Source organism: Biomphalaria glabrata, chromosome 2 (genome assembly GCF_947242115.1).
Source record: "Biomphalaria glabrata chromosome 2, xgBioGlab47.1, whole genome shotgun sequence".
NCBI classification, from domain to species: Eukaryota; Metazoa; Mollusca; class Gastropoda; family Planorbidae; genus Biomphalaria; species Biomphalaria glabrata.
In genome coordinates, this window is record NC_074712.1 from 52,276,093 (window position 1) to 52,295,294 (window position 19,202).

General features: G+C 36.7%; 1 protein-coding gene and 1 long non-coding RNA gene across 7 annotated transcripts in view; one reads left to right on the forward strand and one right to left on the reverse strand.

Moving 5' to 3' along the window:
• Positions 1-19,202, forward strand: part of LOC106054111 (unconventional myosin-XV-like) — a 117,654-nt gene that overhangs the window by 54,443 nt on the left and 44,009 nt on the right. For 4 of the 5 annotated variants that reach the window (XM_056021343.1, XM_056021344.1, XM_056021345.1 and 1 more), the window contains exons 10-20: positions 225-386; positions 917-1,030; positions 1,404-1,462; positions 1,651-1,783; positions 2,133-2,360; positions 3,011-3,136; positions 3,506-3,583; positions 3,736-3,890; positions 4,126-4,296; positions 4,476-4,599; positions 14,098-14,273. In XM_056021343.1, the coding sequence (XP_055877318.1) occupies positions 225-386; positions 917-1,030; positions 1,404-1,462; positions 1,651-1,783; positions 2,133-2,360; positions 3,011-3,136; positions 3,506-3,583; positions 3,736-3,890; positions 4,126-4,296; positions 4,476-4,599; positions 14,098-14,273 (1,526 nt within the window). Of the gene's footprint in view, positions 1-224; positions 387-916; positions 1,031-1,403; positions 1,463-1,650; positions 1,784-2,132; positions 2,361-3,010; positions 3,137-3,505; positions 3,584-3,735; positions 3,891-4,125; positions 4,297-4,475; positions 4,600-7,757; positions 13,370-14,097; positions 14,274-19,202 lie in introns of those variants that run through there. The other variant, XM_013209868.2, reaches the window with a different exon arrangement.
• Positions 13,262-18,168, reverse strand: LOC129924756 (uncharacterized). 2 transcript variants are annotated; one of them, XR_008776672.1, is made up of 3 exons: positions 17,999-18,168; positions 13,546-13,616; positions 13,262-13,334 (listed from the first exon to the last, which is right to left on the reverse strand). It is a non-coding gene; the product is annotated as an uncharacterized LOC129924756 (long non-coding RNA). The 2 variants fall into 2 exon arrangements; XR_008776673.1 differs by lacking the exon at positions 17,999-18,168 and adding an exon at positions 15,749-15,902.

A 19,202-nucleotide genomic window follows, 5' to 3' on the forward strand; every position in this document is an offset into this window, starting at 1 on the left:
TTGGAAAACACCGCCCTAGCAGAAAGTGATACTTTTAGTGGCAGATCTAAGCTACATAACATTAGAAACCACTAGATACATTTATAATAATATTAGATTCAGAAGATTAAGGATGAGTGCAGTATATATGATAAAATGAGTGACAACATATATGATTGTTATGTATCCATTGCTATAGATTGTTTGGTCAATATTTATCCTAGATTGTTGTATTTAATACATAGGGTGGCAGTTCTTTGATTCCTGGTCGTGATGATGCAGACAACTACCAGAAACTAATGGCAGCAATGGACATTTTGAAATTTGATCATCAAGAACAGGAGACAATAAAGAAAATATTGGCCTCTGTCTTGCATTTAGGAAATATTTTTTTCGCAACTGTTACTGTGAGTTCCCTTTAATCTAGTTAGCTTCAATATTTCAAGGGGTGAAGTTTTTGGTTGCTAAATCAGTTATTAGTTGCTAAATTGGTTTTTGAAATCCCATGCAAACCTTGCATTTTATTTGGAGGGTGGAAATTAATTTTTTTTACATATCTTTTGCATACTGCCTCTTTAATGCTACAGCATTCTTATTGTACTCTAGTCAATCTATATTGTTGGATATGTGGGGGGGGGGGGAATATCTGAGAGAAAGGTTTCATGCTGCCTTTAGTCACTCAGCAAACACAACTCAACTAAATTGCACATTGAAATTGAACCCACTGCTAGGTAGCTGAGCAGTTTAGTCTAATCATCCATTCTTCCCACAGTTCTAGAAAATCCCTGAGTCAACTCATCTCAAAATGGTAATCACATAGCTCGGACAAGAAAAACATATAAGGGTTAATATATATAAAAAGAAAAGATAACATTTAGAAAAGAATTTGTCAGGATTTTCAATTATATGTTTCCATTCTGTGCTTGTGATTTTCCAGGTAAATAACAATGATACTGTACAGCTTGGCTCAGATGCTGAGATAAAATGGATATCTTATATGCTAGAGCTTTCAGATGAATGGCTCAAACAAGCTTTAACTAGCAAAGTTACAGTAAGTGTTTAATTTAGTGTGATAGAGTCAGAACAAATTTATTTTACACTATTTTTATTAACTGAAGTTGTGCTGACTGATTTGAAATTATTTTGTAGCAGTTTTAATAATTTTTCTTTTTACAATAGAATTACAAAACAAATAAGTTAATGGGCAACTCAAATAATGTTAATGTGCCATAAGGTTTAAACTTAAAACATTTCAACAGACTTTCAAAAATTAAAAAAGTTAAAAAAGAATAAATAATAATTTAATATTTTCTTTATGTCTGATCACAGAATATTTAGCAATAAAAGAAGTTAAAGTTCATTAAGTAAAAAATCAATGTCAACAACTTATAAGATTTTCTTATTTTTTAACCTCTTGTCTATAGGAAGCCAGAGGGGACAGAATATCTACTCCCTATAACTTGGAGCAAGCCTTGGATGCAAGGTAGACAACTCTGTTTCATGATCTTTTTTTAAAAGTGCTTTGATATTCCATTATAATTCAAAATTGCTGGTGTAGAACTGTTTATTATGATGAATGATTCCATTCTTGAAACACTATTTATATCTTGTCAAATCTCCATCTAAACACCTTCACAGAGTTATTTTTTTTTGCCTTATATTTCAAAATAGGGATGCTGTAGCTAAAGCTTTGTACTGTCGAATGTTTTCTTGGCTAGTGGAGCGTGTCAACTACATCATTTGTAAAATAGAAAGAGAAAAGTCCACAACTTCCTTGGCTGTTCTGGACATTTTTGGCTTTGAGGTAACACTAATAGTTAGGTAATAGAGAACATTTTTAAAAAATATTTGAATAAACAAACATGTCTTCTTTGATTAGGCTTTGGTTTAGTAAAACTTTAATTTCCCCCTCAAAATTTAATGTATTTGGTTAATGAACATAGGTTCTAGTTCAAATATAGATTGACTAAAATCTTTACTTCGGATTTGAGGTTGTTCCTAAGTTCACCTAGGTCTAATAAGGGATTGATATCTGTGCTACATAGCTGTGTTGAAAATAATTGACCACAAAAAGTTGATTAAATTTTGTCCCAGAATATAGATCTAAAAAAAAAATTATATTTGTTTTAATATCTTTTTATTATTGTTTTTAGGACTTCCATTTGAACAGCTTTGAACAACTTTGCATCAACTATGCTAATGAAACACTTCAGTACTTCTTTAATCAACACATCTTCCGCTTGGAACAGAAAGAGTATGTCAAAGAAAAGATTAAATGGGAGCACATTGAATTCAAAGATAATCAGCCAACTATAGACCTTATTTCAGCAAAACCAGTTGGAATCTTACATACTTTAGATGATGAGTGTAACCTTCCACAAGTAAGTTTTATTTTTAAATCTTAGTTGCTTGTTTCAAACAGTTTTGTATGTCTCTGAAAGATAGAGAATGACTCCTATTGATTGAAGGCTTTCCTAAATAGTGACATTGGTGACTTAATGAAACAAGCAAAGAAAATCTTTGAGGGTAGATTTATTGGATTTATATGGAGTTGTTAATCTGAAAAATATTTAATTTTCATTAGACCAAAGAAACTCTTACTTTCAGATATTTAATTTATGTTATCTTCAGAAGAGAAGATAATTATGTTATACACATATGGATGTGTTAATCTAGTTGTGCATGTAATTAGAGAATAACCTCTGCTTAGTCAATGGTTTTCCTGGCTGATTCAGGCAACCCATTACATACTCTAATAGCACTTGTACATATGGAATAAGAAATTTGTAGTAGATTATAGAGTACTTTAATGTCCTTCATTTATACTCTTAGTGAATTATTTGATTGATATAAAGACTTTATTTAATGCTTTCACACTTCCATTATTTCAGATCAGGGGGGAATGTTTGCGCAATTGTTTTCTGATAATTCAACTAAATTTATTTTACAAATGAAGTCTCTTAAAATTAATTGTTCTAAGTATCAGTAATTGATATTGCATATATGTAACTTTCTAATAATAATGTTTCAGTCTACAGACAAATCATTTTTAGAAAAATGTCACTTCAACCACTCTGGCAATGGGCTGTATGACAAGCCAAGAATGTCTGATCCTGAGTTTTTTATTGTTCATTATGCTGGGAAGATCAAATATAATGTAAGTTTGGAAATACACAATTGTTTTAGTAGCAGTTGGTTTCTATTTCAAATGCGTTGACATTTTTTTTTCAACATCTTTGCTACTGTTCAGGCTATTCATTTCTTCTAATATCATAATAATGTCTGAGCTAGATTTCTGAATGATTGGAGTTAAAGGCTTTGTATCATTCCAGTAGACCATTGAAATGTAGAGCTATGTCTTAGCCATGTAGTTTCTTATTTAATATGAAATGAAATATGAATGAAATATTATACTTGTAATAATTTTAGGGACCTTTTTGTCTTGAAAAGACATTTAAGTGTAAAGACTTTTAGAGTCAAATAATTTTAAGCTAAAATGTTAATTGTTTTATGAATATTTGACCAGGTTCAACACTTCCTTGAGAAAAACAAAGACACACTCAGAAGTGATGTTATAGAACTGATGTGTGAGAGTAAAAACAAGGTAAACTTACAATGACAAACTGTCAACAAAAAACAACTTATTATTAAATGAAATCAAAATGAATCTTTTACTTATATTTTTTTTGCTCAAAACTTTAAACCTTTCAAGACTGACATTTAGAATTAAAATTAATAAATGCTTTCCATTCTCAGATGATTGCACAGATGTTCAAGGACCACAGAGATCGTCTGATTACCAAAACATTAAGTAAAACCACTGGCTTGCTGGTAACCAAAAAGCCAAGAACTCCAACAGTAGCAGCCAACTTCACTGAGTCTCTTCTTTCTCTGATAGACACAATGTCCAGGTGCTAAATTGTTTGTAACTAGAAATACTTTTCTCAATTTTGTAAATATAGCATAAAATCATATAATTATTCTAAGAATATTGCATTCTAACTTCCATTAAAAATAAATCAAAAGAAGAACAAGTCCATAACATTTGTAAGCAAAACAAAAGCTGCTGGTAGTTACATCACTAATAATAGAAATATTGTATTATTTTATTTAGATCAATTCAATAATATTTAATTATTTCCTTAGGTGTAACCCATATTTCGTGCGCTGTATCAAACCCAATGCCAGCAAAGCTCCAATGGTATTTGAAGACATAGTAGTTCTAGATCAGCTGAGATACTCTGGCATGTTGGAAACTATACGAATCAGAAAAATTGGCTATCCTATCAGAATCAAGTTTCCTCATTTTATTGAGAGGTAACTCATTCAAGTCATTTTGTATATAACTTTGAAATATTGTACATAAACACAGAAATAGTTAATAGTATAATTAATTAAAAAGTATAAATTGAACATTTGTAGAAACTATCTATCAGGAATCAAATTTAAAAACAAAAGCTTAAGAAGCAAATAAAAAGTAATGTATTTTTCTATAGATACCATTGTTTAATGAAGGGGAGAGAAATCAAAACTGGCCAGGTTCCATGGGATATTTGCAAGTTGATTCTTCAGACTCAAGGACCAGAACATAAAGATGAATACCAGATTGGAGCTACCAAGGTATGGAAACAAATATTGTTGTTGAATTTTCAAGAATATTAAAAAATATTTTTTAAAGTATATATTTACCATCTCATTATGTCCCTTTTTTTAAAACATTATTTAACAAAAATATTTTCTTTTTTTTTGTGGAAATCTATTTTTATTTTATCTTCATTTAATTTCCCTAAATGTATAAAAGAAGTAATGTGATATTCTGTGTTAATTTTCTAAATGTGGGTTGAGTGCAGGAAATTAATTTGCTCACAGAAAGAAGACCTGAGGAAAAAAGAAAATATTTGTTGGCCTATAGCATAAAAAGTCATTTTGAAATAGTGTCTCTTGTTTCCAAAGTTCCTCTTTTTATGTTCTGGTTTAGATGTCCCCAGTTCTTTCCAAATTAATATCAACCATTAGCAAATCACTCCATTTCTAATCAAGCAACAATCTATTTATAGCTCACAAGTGCAACTCTGTGGAGCATAGAAAAAAGGAACAGATTGATCTTTTTTTTTTCCTTACGTAATTTTTTAAATAACATTTTTTATGTGTTGTTGTTTGTCTCATGTATGTTCCTGAAACTATTCACCTCAAATCTAAATTCAAGTAGCTTTATATTTAGTCTCAGATAATTAGCACCATGTCATTAATTCTCAACAATTGTATGCAACAAAGTCAGAGACACAGTGTCAGACTTAATTCAAATGTATAAACACACCACTGAACAACAGACCAGGAAGCGTCGTGTTAGTAGAGATTAGGATCGGGTCTTCCTTTTGAAAGCAGTCACAACATTCCTATCAATGAAAGATTTGATCTGATGATAAAGAACTGTATGAATCGTAGTTAATCACTGAAATGCTTGCTTGCCAATTAGGTGTCGGAACCAATGGGTAGGGTACAAGCCCAAATTTGGGAGATTTTTTTAGTTTCTTTATTTAGGGATTGTCTCCTTCCACCATCGCTGGTCCATGAAGAAATCCAGGTGACTGCACTACCCACCCATTCACTACCCACCCATTCACTATGGCACTGTCCTTATCTCTGGTATTCATTTAACAGCATTGTGTGTTTTGTGTGTGTGTGTGTGTTATGTTCATGCTTGATATATGACATGATATATGACATGCTTTGTTACAGTAGTATGCACCCCTAACACACTTCCTAGTAGGAACAGTTTAAATATAATCTATAAAAGCCTGACATGCTACATCGTATGGTTAGCATTGATCACATTGGCTTGCCCAGTGATTAGGATGAGGGAGCAATTAACTCAATGTCACCTAAGATCAGTTATCAGCCAAACTTTCAGCCCAGGGCAATGCTAGCTGAGTAGCCAATTACCAGCTCCTTACTATTACTTTCTTAGCCGTGGGCGGGCTAGATATACGAGCTGTGTGCCCGTTAAACGTTTCAATATTTTATTCTTAATGACCAATAGGCGATATCAAAAAATAATTAGTTGTAAACTATTTCTTAGTGAACTAATATAATGTGTCTTTAAAGAATTTGTTTTAGAAGGAAGACATTTGTCTGGACTTACTTTAGTTAGTATTATTTAAGAATTATAAAGTTTTTAAGTTTTTAGTAGTTTCTTTTGTGTAGACACACTATTGCTATAAAGTAAAGCAATGCTAAATGTAATTTGAAACAAAAAAAACAAACAAACAAGAAACTTCTCGAAAACATGCAATTATAACGAACAAAAATAATGTATTTGCTCTTTAAGCGAATCTCTTTTTTGAAACACTGGAACAAGAACTTGGATGAATGTTTGCTTTCTAAGTAGGAATGTAACTAGCAGTATTGTATAGGATAGAAATGAAGGTAGCAGTATTTCAGTTACTAGATAAGAACTCAACTCAATTTGCATACATTGTATAATGCCTGTCATCTTAAACAACTAACCACGCCTATTTTGTGGAGAATACAACATGCTTAGCTTGCTATTACTTACACGCAACTTTAATGAGTGTTCTGTATATCAAGTACAATCCTTATATAGAACAACACTTTGTATAATATATGTATAATTAACATAGCATTCATACGTACATACATTTAAACACGTGATCAAGCAAAAAATAATTTATTTCTCCCTATGCACAATGAGTAGTATCAAATTGTATGAGTGACAGACTTTATTAAGAATGTACATATAATTGTATGAGTGACAGACTTTATTAAGAATGTACATTTAATTGTTTAAGTGGAAGACTGTATTAGACATGTATGCCCTCTGTCGGAGTGTCCAACTCCACTTCATGCCGGCTGTTCATAGTTTGGAGACCTTCTTTCTATTCGCATACATCTCGAGGCCTCTTCCTTCTCTATTTGATCACAGTTTCTCTTTTCACTTTGAAACATTTCTTTTCCATAGCGGGTCCTGTATGCTATACATTAAAAAAAAAGTAAAGTACCCCTTTCAGATCTTGTGATCTATAGGTCAGATGATGTTAAGATCATCTGTTTATTTAGCCAACGGTTAAAGAGCAGAGTGTTATGTGGCCAGCACAACGACCAACCGCCTTTACTTTCCCCAATGAAGGTCAGGTACCCATTAGAGTTGAGTGGACTCAGGGGCGCCCTAAAAATCCCGGAATTCAAAATCACAGTCTTCACCGAGATTCGAACCCAGGACCCCAGGTTCGGAAGCCAAGCGTTTAACCACTCAGCCACCGCGCCCCCATTGCTCATTGTGATTTGGTCCAATCTCCTCTGTGGACATGTGGGGTAAAGTTGCTAGTCGTCAGAAAAGTGGCTAGTCATTTCTCAATTCTTCCCTGATCCCCGTCGCTTCACCTAATGTGAGGTTCCTCCATTTCTTGATGCACTCCTGTGTATCTCTTACTTTCTCATGTTCTTAAGGAAGAATGTGCAAGTCTTGACAATCTGTGACTTGGTCATGCCAGCGTAGTTTGTCTCCTAACACCATGCACTTTAAATGCAGAACGTGGCCCCCGTGTCTTTATTTAAAAAAAAATCTTTCTGGCTCCTTAAGTTTTCAATGTTCTCTAACATTTCACATTCCTTAGTCATCACTCTATGTTGTTGTCAGAGTATTACATTTTCAAAGTTCGTTAAGGCGCGTAGATATCTCCATGAGCCAAGCAGACGATACCTTCAGACAGTGATGGATGGGGCACACACGGGCCAAGTTCTGCAAGACGTCACTTTCTTAATTGTGTTGATGTGTTGGACGTAGTGGGCAATTTATGCATTTTTTTTTTGTATTACTGCGAAGTTAAAGACAAACTGAATGAGATATTAGACTAAAACACACTCATTTGTTTGTTCTTTCTGTACTATATTTCATTCTAAACTTATGCAGAGTACTCGTGATTTAATGTAAACGGACACACTGACATGTCAATAGGAGATACATTCGTTATGATTTCTCTCAGCCTGCTATATTCTGTGAACGTGAATGTTATGTGCTTTTGTTTTTAGATACAGTTCAAAGTGATCTGTTTCTGTTATTAATTAAAGCGAGGCTATTTTAGGCTCTGAACTAAGGTTCATTGCTTTAAGATAAAGTGTATCTTGTCATGCATTGATAAATTTGATATTTTTGTTCTCTTTTAAAGAGAATATTCATCTGACTTGATATCTTTATTGCTCGTCTACATAATGAGACATTCGCTTGTTTTTTCAATGAGACGGATGTGTTGTTAAAAGCAGATATAAATGCTTCAGAAGTCGAGACATGCTTGATAACGCACAATACTCGACCTACGACAAAAACTATACCTACTCCACAGTTCTGCCTAGGAAAGCTTCCGGAAGTAGCAATGTAGTAGTCCATCATGGCGCCGGACCAGACAGCTCTTCGCGCTCTAAAATCACCGGAAGTAACGTCATCAACGTGTCTCAGCCAGAAGTGCCTTATGTTTCCACAGTGCCTCACATACAGAAGTTCAGCAAGAACATCGTCAACACCAACGCCTTCGTCAGCTATCACTTGGACGACGAGACTGGAGGCTTGATTGAGACAGCTGTATCCCCCAACAGAAACTACGTGACGGCCAGATCTGTCAACAGCACGCAGGACCTGCCCGCTAATGTCAACACGGACGCCAACATGAATCAGACGAGGCACGACTACAGCGAGGTCTACCCGAAGCGTTATGAGTATACCACTGCTACCCTGGGCAGAGGCGACGCGTATAGGCCTGCGTACATGAAGAATGGCATGTTTGTACCACGAGCGAATGAGATTGTGCATCCCAAAGTCATCGGCAGATTACCCGAACGATCCTTTTCGGACCCATACGTGCCTCAGTTGTCCAAAAACACCCGTGATGATTCCGATGTGGAGTTGCCAAGAGGTGGTAGGAAGTCACCGGACGGGTCACCTCGAAGGTCCAGAAATGCTCAAAGCCAAGAAAGAGATAAGAAACATAACACATTGCCTAGAAAGGGCGTGTCCACGCTTAGCAACAACAGTAGTTCTACGCCAAGAGAAGAGAAAGCGCCTGCGAAAGTCAATATGTTGTTGAAGATGATAAAACATGGAAGTGGTAGAAGGTACAAGAGATACCAGTCTTTAGAGGCAGGGGATGGGGAACTACGTGGATCAGGTCCCACCGACCGTCACGTGGTAAGCTCTTTGTTTGTCACTATTCCTGGGAGTAAGGATGGAAAAACACTGGATGCCGAGAAACGAAGTGCGAGAAGAAGAAAGAAGCGAAGTCGCAAGTCTCGAACCTTGCCTTTCAGGTACCGCAGCTTTGATTCATTGGCTCAGCTCTACACTAACAGTGCGAAATATCCGTTTATACCAAACTCTGGGTCTCCAGATGTTGTATATGTCGGCCAAGATGGCCAATTGTATGTTCCGGATGTTACCAACACTAAAGAGAGTAACTACAACTACAACGGTAATTACATGTATTACCCCAGCATGGACATCTTTAATATGATGAAGCGGGCAGACGAGGAGGACGACAGCAGCGACACATCCAGCTCGTCCAGTGATTCTTCCGACGAAGATGTTGCTTCTTTAATGGATAAAGAAATTCTAAGGCAGACAAGATCAGGACGTTCAAAGAAAATGAGCTCCTACAGTGACGGGGATGAGAAACGCAGCAGTTCAAAGAATGCTAGTAGGCTATCTAGAAGTGCATCGTCTAGGAAACGCAGAGAACAAAGGAAACGAACGAGCCGTCGTCATTCGGACAGGAGTGGTCGCTCTAAAAGTTCGGATTCAAATGATACTAGTGAAAATGAAGGGGTGAATAAAATGACCAAGGAAGCCGTGGATTCTTCTCGCGCGAAACTTAGGCAGCAAAAACCTAAGCCGGTTGATCAAGTAGGTTCATCAAATGTAGCAGTGCATTCAGAGAACCAAAATACACTTTTACAACAGTCAGGGTTTGTCCCTTCTAATCCTATTGATAATAATTTTATTTTGTCTCCTAGCACAAAATTATTTCCCAACGTGCCTAACCCTTACCTGGGCTTCCCTTCTTCCACCACCCCTGGACCTATAGATCAAATTTTGAGAAACACACATTTCAATCTTGCTTCCATGAAGACCTATCTTGACGCTATGAGCACTTCCTTGGCCAATATACCTTTTCTGCAGCCACAATCTACTTTACAGCAACACACAGACTCTTTGGACCGTGTTGAGTCCCAAGACTTTTTTAGAAGCTCCTCAGGACCACAAAGATCTTCAATTCACAGCCGACCGCGAATGACACTACCTCATGAAGAGGAAGTTTATGCAACTGTTGACTCCGCATCAACTATTACGGATTACTTGGTAGACCAGAAGCCTTCGCAGGGTAAGAAAACCACATTCAATCGAAACATACGAAACGAAGGAACTTTAGAATCGATTGGCAATAAATATACCAGCCCTTACGGTGCGGATGATATAATCGCCAAAGGAACAGAAGTCAGAGCATTTGTGACACCGCCCACTAGAAGAAAGGTCTTAAAGAAAGAGCATCGTAGTACAAGTGAAATCATTGATAGGCATCTCAAAGAGCTTGTTAATGCGAAAACGAATGCAGCTGTGCAAACGGATCTAGAAAACAAGGAAAGCATACCACCAAACCAGCCACCAATACCGCCTCCATTACCGACTTCAGAAAGACCAAATAGATTGTCGCTTTCAAACTCTACGCAACTTAATCAAGGATTTTTACGACAACAATCAGTTCCTAAAAATTCTGAAATCCTGACTCCCAAGTCCCCGCCTGCTACATTGCCTAAACCACGATGGTTTAGTATCAAACAAAAGAAAACAGAAACAACGGATGCAAATGGGAACACTAAGGTCTCATCAAACGAGAACCAGAATATCAGCAATGTCCCAGTAGGGCCAAACGTTTTTGCAGATCAGGAGCCTTCTCATACAGTGAAAGATCCCCAGGTGTTATCCAGCAATGGTAACGTTGAACAGACTAGCTCGGGTACTGTTCACCCTGCAGCAGATTATGATGTGTACCCTAGAAAAATGGTGTCGATGTGTAGCAGAGATCTCTCCCAATTAGACCACTTCATTCAGATAGACCGACCAGAAAGCGCAATGCTGTACAATCCCAGCTCACTTTCTCGATCACGTCAACAGAGAAGCCAGTCTCCAGGACTAAATGTATACCACACAATGCCTTACCCATCCACATATCGTACAAATGTCTCGCAGACCATGACAATGGGAAGAAAAAGTTCTACTCGCTTTCCGCCAACGCAGTATAAAGCAAACATGCGATTAGCTTATTCACCTCCTTCTTATAGAAGAAACAACTTCATACACACGCTTTCACCTCGTTCGCCTAGAAAAAATCCTTTAGCGTTGGCGCAATCGTCTCACTTGTCAAGAAACGACCAGATGCCACCGTCCTCTAGAAATGAATTCACTCGACCCATAAATTCGCCTCAGTCACAAAGAAAAGATCTAGTGACATATCATTCCCAGCAACCCACAAAAGGCAACATATCACAGATACATTCGCCCTACTCGCCTCGAAAAGAGATATCCTATTCTAGAACTCTTCCTCCCAGAAGCAAAGCAGAAGATGCTAAAGACTTTTCTTCTTGGCATTTCTATTCCCCTACGCAAGATCGAAGCCCAGAAAATCAGTCGCAGGTGAGATCGCCTATGGCAAAGGTGCCTGGTCAAAGTCAGCTATACTCTCCTTTAACACCAGGCAAAAATTCGCAACTGTGGCAACCTTTGGATTTGGCACAAAGACCATGGCACGATAAAAGACCGCAGCAATATTCACCAATGATTCAGTCACTCGACTTAAGGTGGGAAAATTCACTGCCTCTCATGTCACCAAGAACTTACTCGTTAGAACAGTCCACACTGCTACAAAGACGAGCACAAACTCAGCCGTCTACGGTTCAGAAGTATGCCTCTGACGTTGATCTTCGTTCTCCGCGAGACATAAGCAACGAAAGAGTAAATCATCAATGGAAACCACCCCCTTCTCCATTACCCACGTACAGTACTTCGCCATCACCGCTACCCTTTTATTATTCGCAAAGCAATCAACTTAGAGAATCTACACAAGATACACCACGCAGCATGTACCTACCACCCTCTCAGCCATTATCCCCGAGATATCAACCTTTATCCTCTAATCATGAATATCAGTTGAAGCCACCGCCGTCTCCTTTACCAACCTACAGCACATCACCATCACCTGTCTTAGAGGTCAACGCTCAAGTTAATCGAGCTAATCCTCTAGGGGACCGCATTGTCGAAATTTCCACCATGCCAATGAGCTCACCACGACCTCCACTTCGTTCGCTCTTGACATCGAAACATGTTGCTGTAGACCCCGAGGGTGTTAACACTGATGTGATGAACAGTGAAGCAATAACAGAGTTCCGTAATGTCCCGTATATGGTGTACAAAGGAAATCCCTTATTGTTAAACGCAGGCTCAAATAATGTTGACATACTAGGCAAACATTTACCAGAAGGACCCAATGAACTATCTCTTGTGGTGCAGAGCTCCGAGCAAGCTACCTTTGATAGAACGATTGATGGATATTTATTCTACAGAGGTAAAAGTGTGTTAGAAAACCGACGAGAAGCTACCATGTCTCCTGTATCAGAGGGACCGTATAATAAATCCGTGGAAATGATCAATTCATCCCAAAATCTAGCATCGCCACCCCAGAAAGAAATTAACAACAATGATTTCTGTGCAGCTGAATCCATCCCGCAAATGAAAAACGTCCCTATTCCACCTCGAGATTTCGATAGCGACGCCGATGACTCCGAGTACATGTACACTTTAAAAGGTTGGTCCAAGTTAGCTAAAGAAAAGGCCACTACTGTGATGTATTGTACTCATGTAACAGATCGGAGCAGCGAACTCTTCCGTAAAAAGCACGAGAAATTAGACGTGACCCACCAAGAGTTCAGTTTTCTCAGCAAGTATTTCGACGACTCTGTTCCGAAGTATAAAGCTAGAAGCTGTAATTTTTTAGACTTGCAGAATTACTTGCGCGTCATTCCTAGTCAAGATCTAGCAAAGACAAGCTCAAAGTCGATCCAATCTTATACCGAGAATAATTATAAGTTGCATCATTTCACATATACAATGGAAGAGAATACATTTCCGAATAAGTATGTGGCGAATGAAGTCTGCTCTGAGGATTTATTAACTAGCCACGAGGACAGTGTTAATATAAATGATACAAAATGTGATACGGACCTGACTTTAAAAGATTTTACTTCCTGTAGCTACACTGTTGTCAATAGTAGAGAGAGGGATGAACTTGAAATGTCTATTGGATATAGTAAAAAAGCAGTCAGTGATCGAGTGAGTGTTTTAATAGTCATGCATGGGTAAATTATAGTCATCATCACTCCTTTGAGCTCCTCATGGAACATATGGCCTCTAAATTATAGTACTCAAACTATAATCAAAATATATTCTAAAAAAAACAAACTAATAATTCTTTCATATTTAGTATATTATGATTTCGTAACACCTACTTTTTTAATATGCTCCAGTCCCACAACTTGTAGCTTTAGATGTGGTTCTTTCCCCGACACTTTTGTTTTACCTAAAACAGATCAAAGTTAGTTATTTATCGGGCGTAGATGGCTGGGAAAAGTACACCTTAGTAAATTAACCACTAGTAGCCTCATTATTGCTTGTAAGATATTCTATTTCAAAGGAAGTTAAACTAAAGACTCCCTCCCCCCCCCCTAATAAAGGCCATAGAATCATTGAAGACTGTGACTAGCATCCGTTTTCATGTGTCTTGTGTTAGGGTTTATGTTATACATTTGACAAAGTTTGATCTTTTACTGTTCCATTCTCAGGTTTTCATGTGTCTATGCTAGGGTTTATGTTATACATTTGACAAAGTTTGATCTTTTACTGTTCCATCCTCAGGTTTTCATGTGTCTATGCTAGGGTTTATGTTATACATTTGACAAAGTTTGATCTTTTACTGTTCCATCCTCAGGTTTTCATGTGTCTATGCTAGGGTTTATGTTATACATTTGACAAAGTTTGATCTTTTACTGTTCCATTCTCAGGTTTTCATGAAAGAAACGTTCGAGATGAGGCTGGACCAGGAGGCCAGGAAGATTCAATCTCGCGCTGCTGTCAGGCTGCAGACACACATCCGGATGTTCATAGTGAAGAGGAGACACCAGAGGTTGAGGAAGGGAGCTCTCAAAATACAACGCATGGTGCGGATGTGGACAACCAGGTGAGGAGAATATTTGGCTTTGGTATTCAAGAACTGTGCATGCGAATAGAGCACTTAACATCGTTTAGCATTAGTAAAGCTAATCACACAAACCAATTCTCACTTAAGTCTTATGTTGTTGCCGGTTGTTGACTTGTGGCACCAAACTGTTGGTAGACAACTAAACTGCTGTAGGCGTAATGTATCTTAACCATTTAAACTTGAAATTACTTCTTTGAACAATACTAAATATCACTTTTTGTTATAAGTTGATCTGAGATAAAAGAAATGTACTTGACTTTTAATAGTAATATTTTTTAAACAAAATCTAACCACTACAATAACATATTTCAGTCTCACGTTCTGGATTGCTCTCTCTTCACTAAGCCCATGTGACGACACTGCCACCTATCTTGTATCATTTACAACCAATCGCTAACCTCTTCCTAACGTCACCATAGAAACACACACAAACACTCCATAACACCTTATAACAAGAAATTAATTTTTTTAAATATAAAAAATCTTAGAATTTTTACTAAACTCACTTAACTCTCATGCTACCATAGCATTAATGGTGTAGCTAGGTACCCGTGAGCCCAATGTATTTACCACCTTTTACATCCATACTGTCATTACATTTAATTCAGTGACGACTTATAATAAGTACAAGTATTATTATAGTTGATATTTGGCAGTCTTTAGTTAATCGATATAACAAACTGAGTGTCATGGTTATATTTATTTTATTAGGTCTTACCCAAATTTACTATAGGAAAAAAATAAAAAGGGGCAACTTTGACTAAATCTAATTTTGTGTCCATCAATTATTTATCAGTAATATCAACTTTCCAGTTTATCAATGAATTTGATGTTCAAGGGAGAGAACAATGATACAGCTACTTGGGATGCTAATGGCAGTTTTAAAAGTTTATTAATTTAAATTCTCACAATCAACACATTGTTGTTAGCGTTTTCTTTCAGTTCAAGGGCCCACATTTGCCAAGGGCGCATCGGACCCCTTTGCCTAACGCTTGTGACGCCACTGAATTCTATCATTATATTTGCTGTCATGTGTTTTGGGTAGCCTACATTTCATTTTGGAAGTATATTTTAAACCGGGTCTTTCAAAAACTTTCGTTATTTGGTTGGCGGTAGGCCTAATATCCAGATACAACCATTAATTTACATTAAAAACAGTTCTCTAAAATTGTGCATACCTAATTTTGCAAACTTATGACTTTGTCTAGAACCTCCTTCGAGCATGTCTCTAATTTAATTTGGTCAGTCTGGGCCTCGTCTCTCTACTCCTCTCATTTCTCAGTCTAAAACTCTCCCCCCTCCCTCTCTTACACACCTGCCCACTAATTCTCCAACCCTGTCTTGCCCCCCCCCCCCTCATATGTAACTGTTTCATGCTAATCATTAAAACAAATAATCGCCTTTTTTTTTTCAAATTACTTTTTTACCATGCAATGTGTTATGTATGAACTAACCTGGCACAAAAACAATGTATTCTTTCGTTCTAAATCCCTATGTCAATTTGTAAATTAATTAGAATGTAATTTCATCTTGTGAAGAGTTCACTTGATATCAATAAAAAGGTCACCAGATAGAAACCTTGTTTTGTAAACGTACATCGGTAAGGTAGACAATCTTATTAACAAAAGTCTTGTATGAAAGAGAAAAAAAACAACAACAATCCAGCGAGCTTTGATAAGTGCGCCTACATTTTGATTATTAATTATGGGAAGTCGCTTATATATTGAGACAAATATTTCTAATTAGATATAAAAAAAAAGGTGAATCACAATCGATTTTGTCCATGTTTTTTTCCCATATCTATTTTATGTAGCGATCAATTATTTAAGAGAAAGAATTTTATGGGAAAATTCACTCTTATCAATAATTCATTGTCAAGTCAATTTTAACAGCTACAATAACTTTGCTCAATTTTTAAAAAAAAGTTTTTGTTAGTAAAGAATTAACTTCATGACTTTTTGACATCGCATCCAGCGGTCTTCAGTTTGAGAACCATTCATTGTATCTTTTAACATTTAAATCTCATTATTTAAAAACCATTATGGTTGCATCTAAATTTTGTTTTAGCCTGATGATCTTAAGTTGACATCAATAATTTTAATGCGACTTTTATAGATTTTTTAAAATTTAAACAAAATATAATTATAATCTGATTTCAAGCAGTACAAAACCCCATGCTGCTGCATCTGCGCTAGACTTATGGTTCAAATTTGAATAGATTTAATTTTATCCAGTATATCAAAAACTCTGCATTTTCGTATCAGAACTGGTCTCTTTTTTTAAAAATTGCGCTTCTTTTGCACGAGAAAAAAAGTAAATCAGTCCAACCATGGTCAAACCAGTCTAAGTAGCCTCATCGTATTTATTTATTTCATTCATGAATTTTAAAACAAAGCAATAGACGCTCAGGACCATTGTGCGCCCAGTCTACTTATAGTCTTCTAGGCCTAGCATTAGAATGTTTTATGCTTTGAGTAGATTTGTATACATTTAACCAAAATTTTTTCGGGGTAGGGAAGGTGAGAATAGGGGCTTGGGTAAAAATGTTCAGTTGTTTTTACATCCGGCGTTCATTATAAGAGCAAAATAATCGGTCTTATAAAGCTTTAATTATTGCAACAGTACCATTAATCTCTGATTAAAAATCAATGAGTTTAAATTACTTTTAATATACTTTTTAATTAAGGTTTACAAAATTAAAATAATATGTGTGTTATTAATGCGCTGACTCTATGACGTTATATGTCACTTTACCAACCTGCGCTTGTATTGACCAATGCTACTCACAATGAGCTCAAAGTTGGTCCCTAGACCACATGATAATTTAAAGAGAATTTCATCTTGTATTTAGTGCATTATAAATATTTTTATTCTTTTTAGTGCACTATGTTCACATATCAATCAGAGGTGGGGGAGGGGGGAGTAGGTCTACGTCTTGTAGTACCAACATTAATGTGTTCACTCAACTGAACTGTTAGTAATTCAGTAACATAGTGCCAGTCTCTTTTAAATAGTAAAACTGTCAAACTGTTTAAATACAAAACCATTTTCATTGAAAATGAAGTGACATTTTTTTTTCTCTTGATTTTTTTCCTTTGTTGCTTCCTCTTCTGTTGACCTTCGCCGTAAAAGGTTAAGGTCATATCCTCATCACTGCTTCACTAAAGCACCCGGCGATAGCCAGTAAGTGACGTCACTATCTCGTGCTTTGCTTGCGTGCCATTATGGAGTCAATTTTTTTTTTCTATTCGAATGTTCCACCAGTCTTAATGTAACGACGAGACAATTTAAATAGATTTATTTTTGACTATATATTTGCATACTTAATGCTGTGTTTTTATTTTAAAGAGAAACACTCACATCTAACATAGATTTCATAGTAGAAAATAGAACTACAGTTAATAAGTTGTGTGTGCGTGTGTTTCTGCGTGTGGAAAAGAAAAAAAGCTTGACGTATCCGAGGGATGGAGGAGTTTGTCCGTATCATGTGCCCAGGTTTACCATGGGGAGGCCACCAAAAACACGATATTGTAGACTAGGTCAATAGAAGACATTTCTTCCTTGTAAGAACCGCTCTGTTGTTATTTCTGGAGCTCTGCTTAGTGCTATACAAACGAACTTGAAGTATGACCACAAAGGGAGGTTTCATTTATTTTGTTTGTTTCATTGATATTTGTTCGTTTGTAGTTTTTTTTTTCTCTTACCTTCTTTTCGTGACCTCTTGAAATTATGTTTTACCTTTCCATTTCTACCAGTGTCTGGTCAATGTTTTCTGTTTGCCGATATTATGTTCACTAAATTCTTGCCAGTGGAAAACCTTAGCCATTTGAATGCTAGAATTACCAGCCCAAGAGAATGTCTAGTAACTGTTATCCGACACGGTACACTGAACTAGAGATATACTTTCCTGAGGACTTTAGTCTATGTATTGCGTTGGTTCGTTTGCCACTGTGTGTGTGTGTGTTAATCTATGGAGTTGATGCGTTGATTTTTTTTTCCTCATGGTCCACTGGCGGCCATAGTCATGTTGGCAGCAGATCTGTCTTGGTGTTAACCCAGTCGTTTTTTGTTAAGCTGGCCAGAGCTGAAAAGGTCACCCGTGCTACCTTGGCGTACATTACATAGAGTTGCGCGATACTAAGTCTAGCTATTTATATACATCTATAGCGCCTTGAGTTGTATTGGCTGTCTCCCCGCTATTTCACTGACCCTAAGTGCTACATTTATTCTACCCAATAGATGTGTATATAGTTAATGTTCATTTACTCTGTATGTTCATGTCATTATTTTATTTCTTAACAATACCTTAAGGGGCTGAACTAGTATGGCCCTTCGTTTCGACACTTCGCTCACAGCGTTTCATGAGATTAGAGAAGTTGATGGTAATATCATAATCTTTCTATAAAGTGTAAAAAAAAAAAAGGGCCGGGCATATATCTCTATACTATTTTTGTCATTTGCCCCGCCCCTTAGTAAGCCCAATAAGTACAAAATCGATCAGAAACCTTTAGTGTTGATACATCGACCACGCCCATCTTATGAATGAACTTATTTACGATACTTTCCCAAACGGTCATGATTTTGTGGTAGGAGCTTTGTCAGGAGTGGTTTCGTGTGAAGAACTCCATGACACACATTCTCAGGAGAGCCCATTTCTCTGTAAACGCCCTTATTCTAGCTGTGACAACTTTCTGGTCAGGCGAGATCAACGACATTTAGCTGACCAGAAACAAATTAACTGCCATTGTGACCGCGCTACGACTTGCCGAGGATTTCTTAAGTGTCGCTTTATAGGTAAGTTCACGTACATTTAATGCACTGCTCTAATTAGTTTGGTTTATTGACGTTACTTCAATATATGAATACAACATTTGAGACCATTCTGACAATAACGTCCGGTCCCTTATT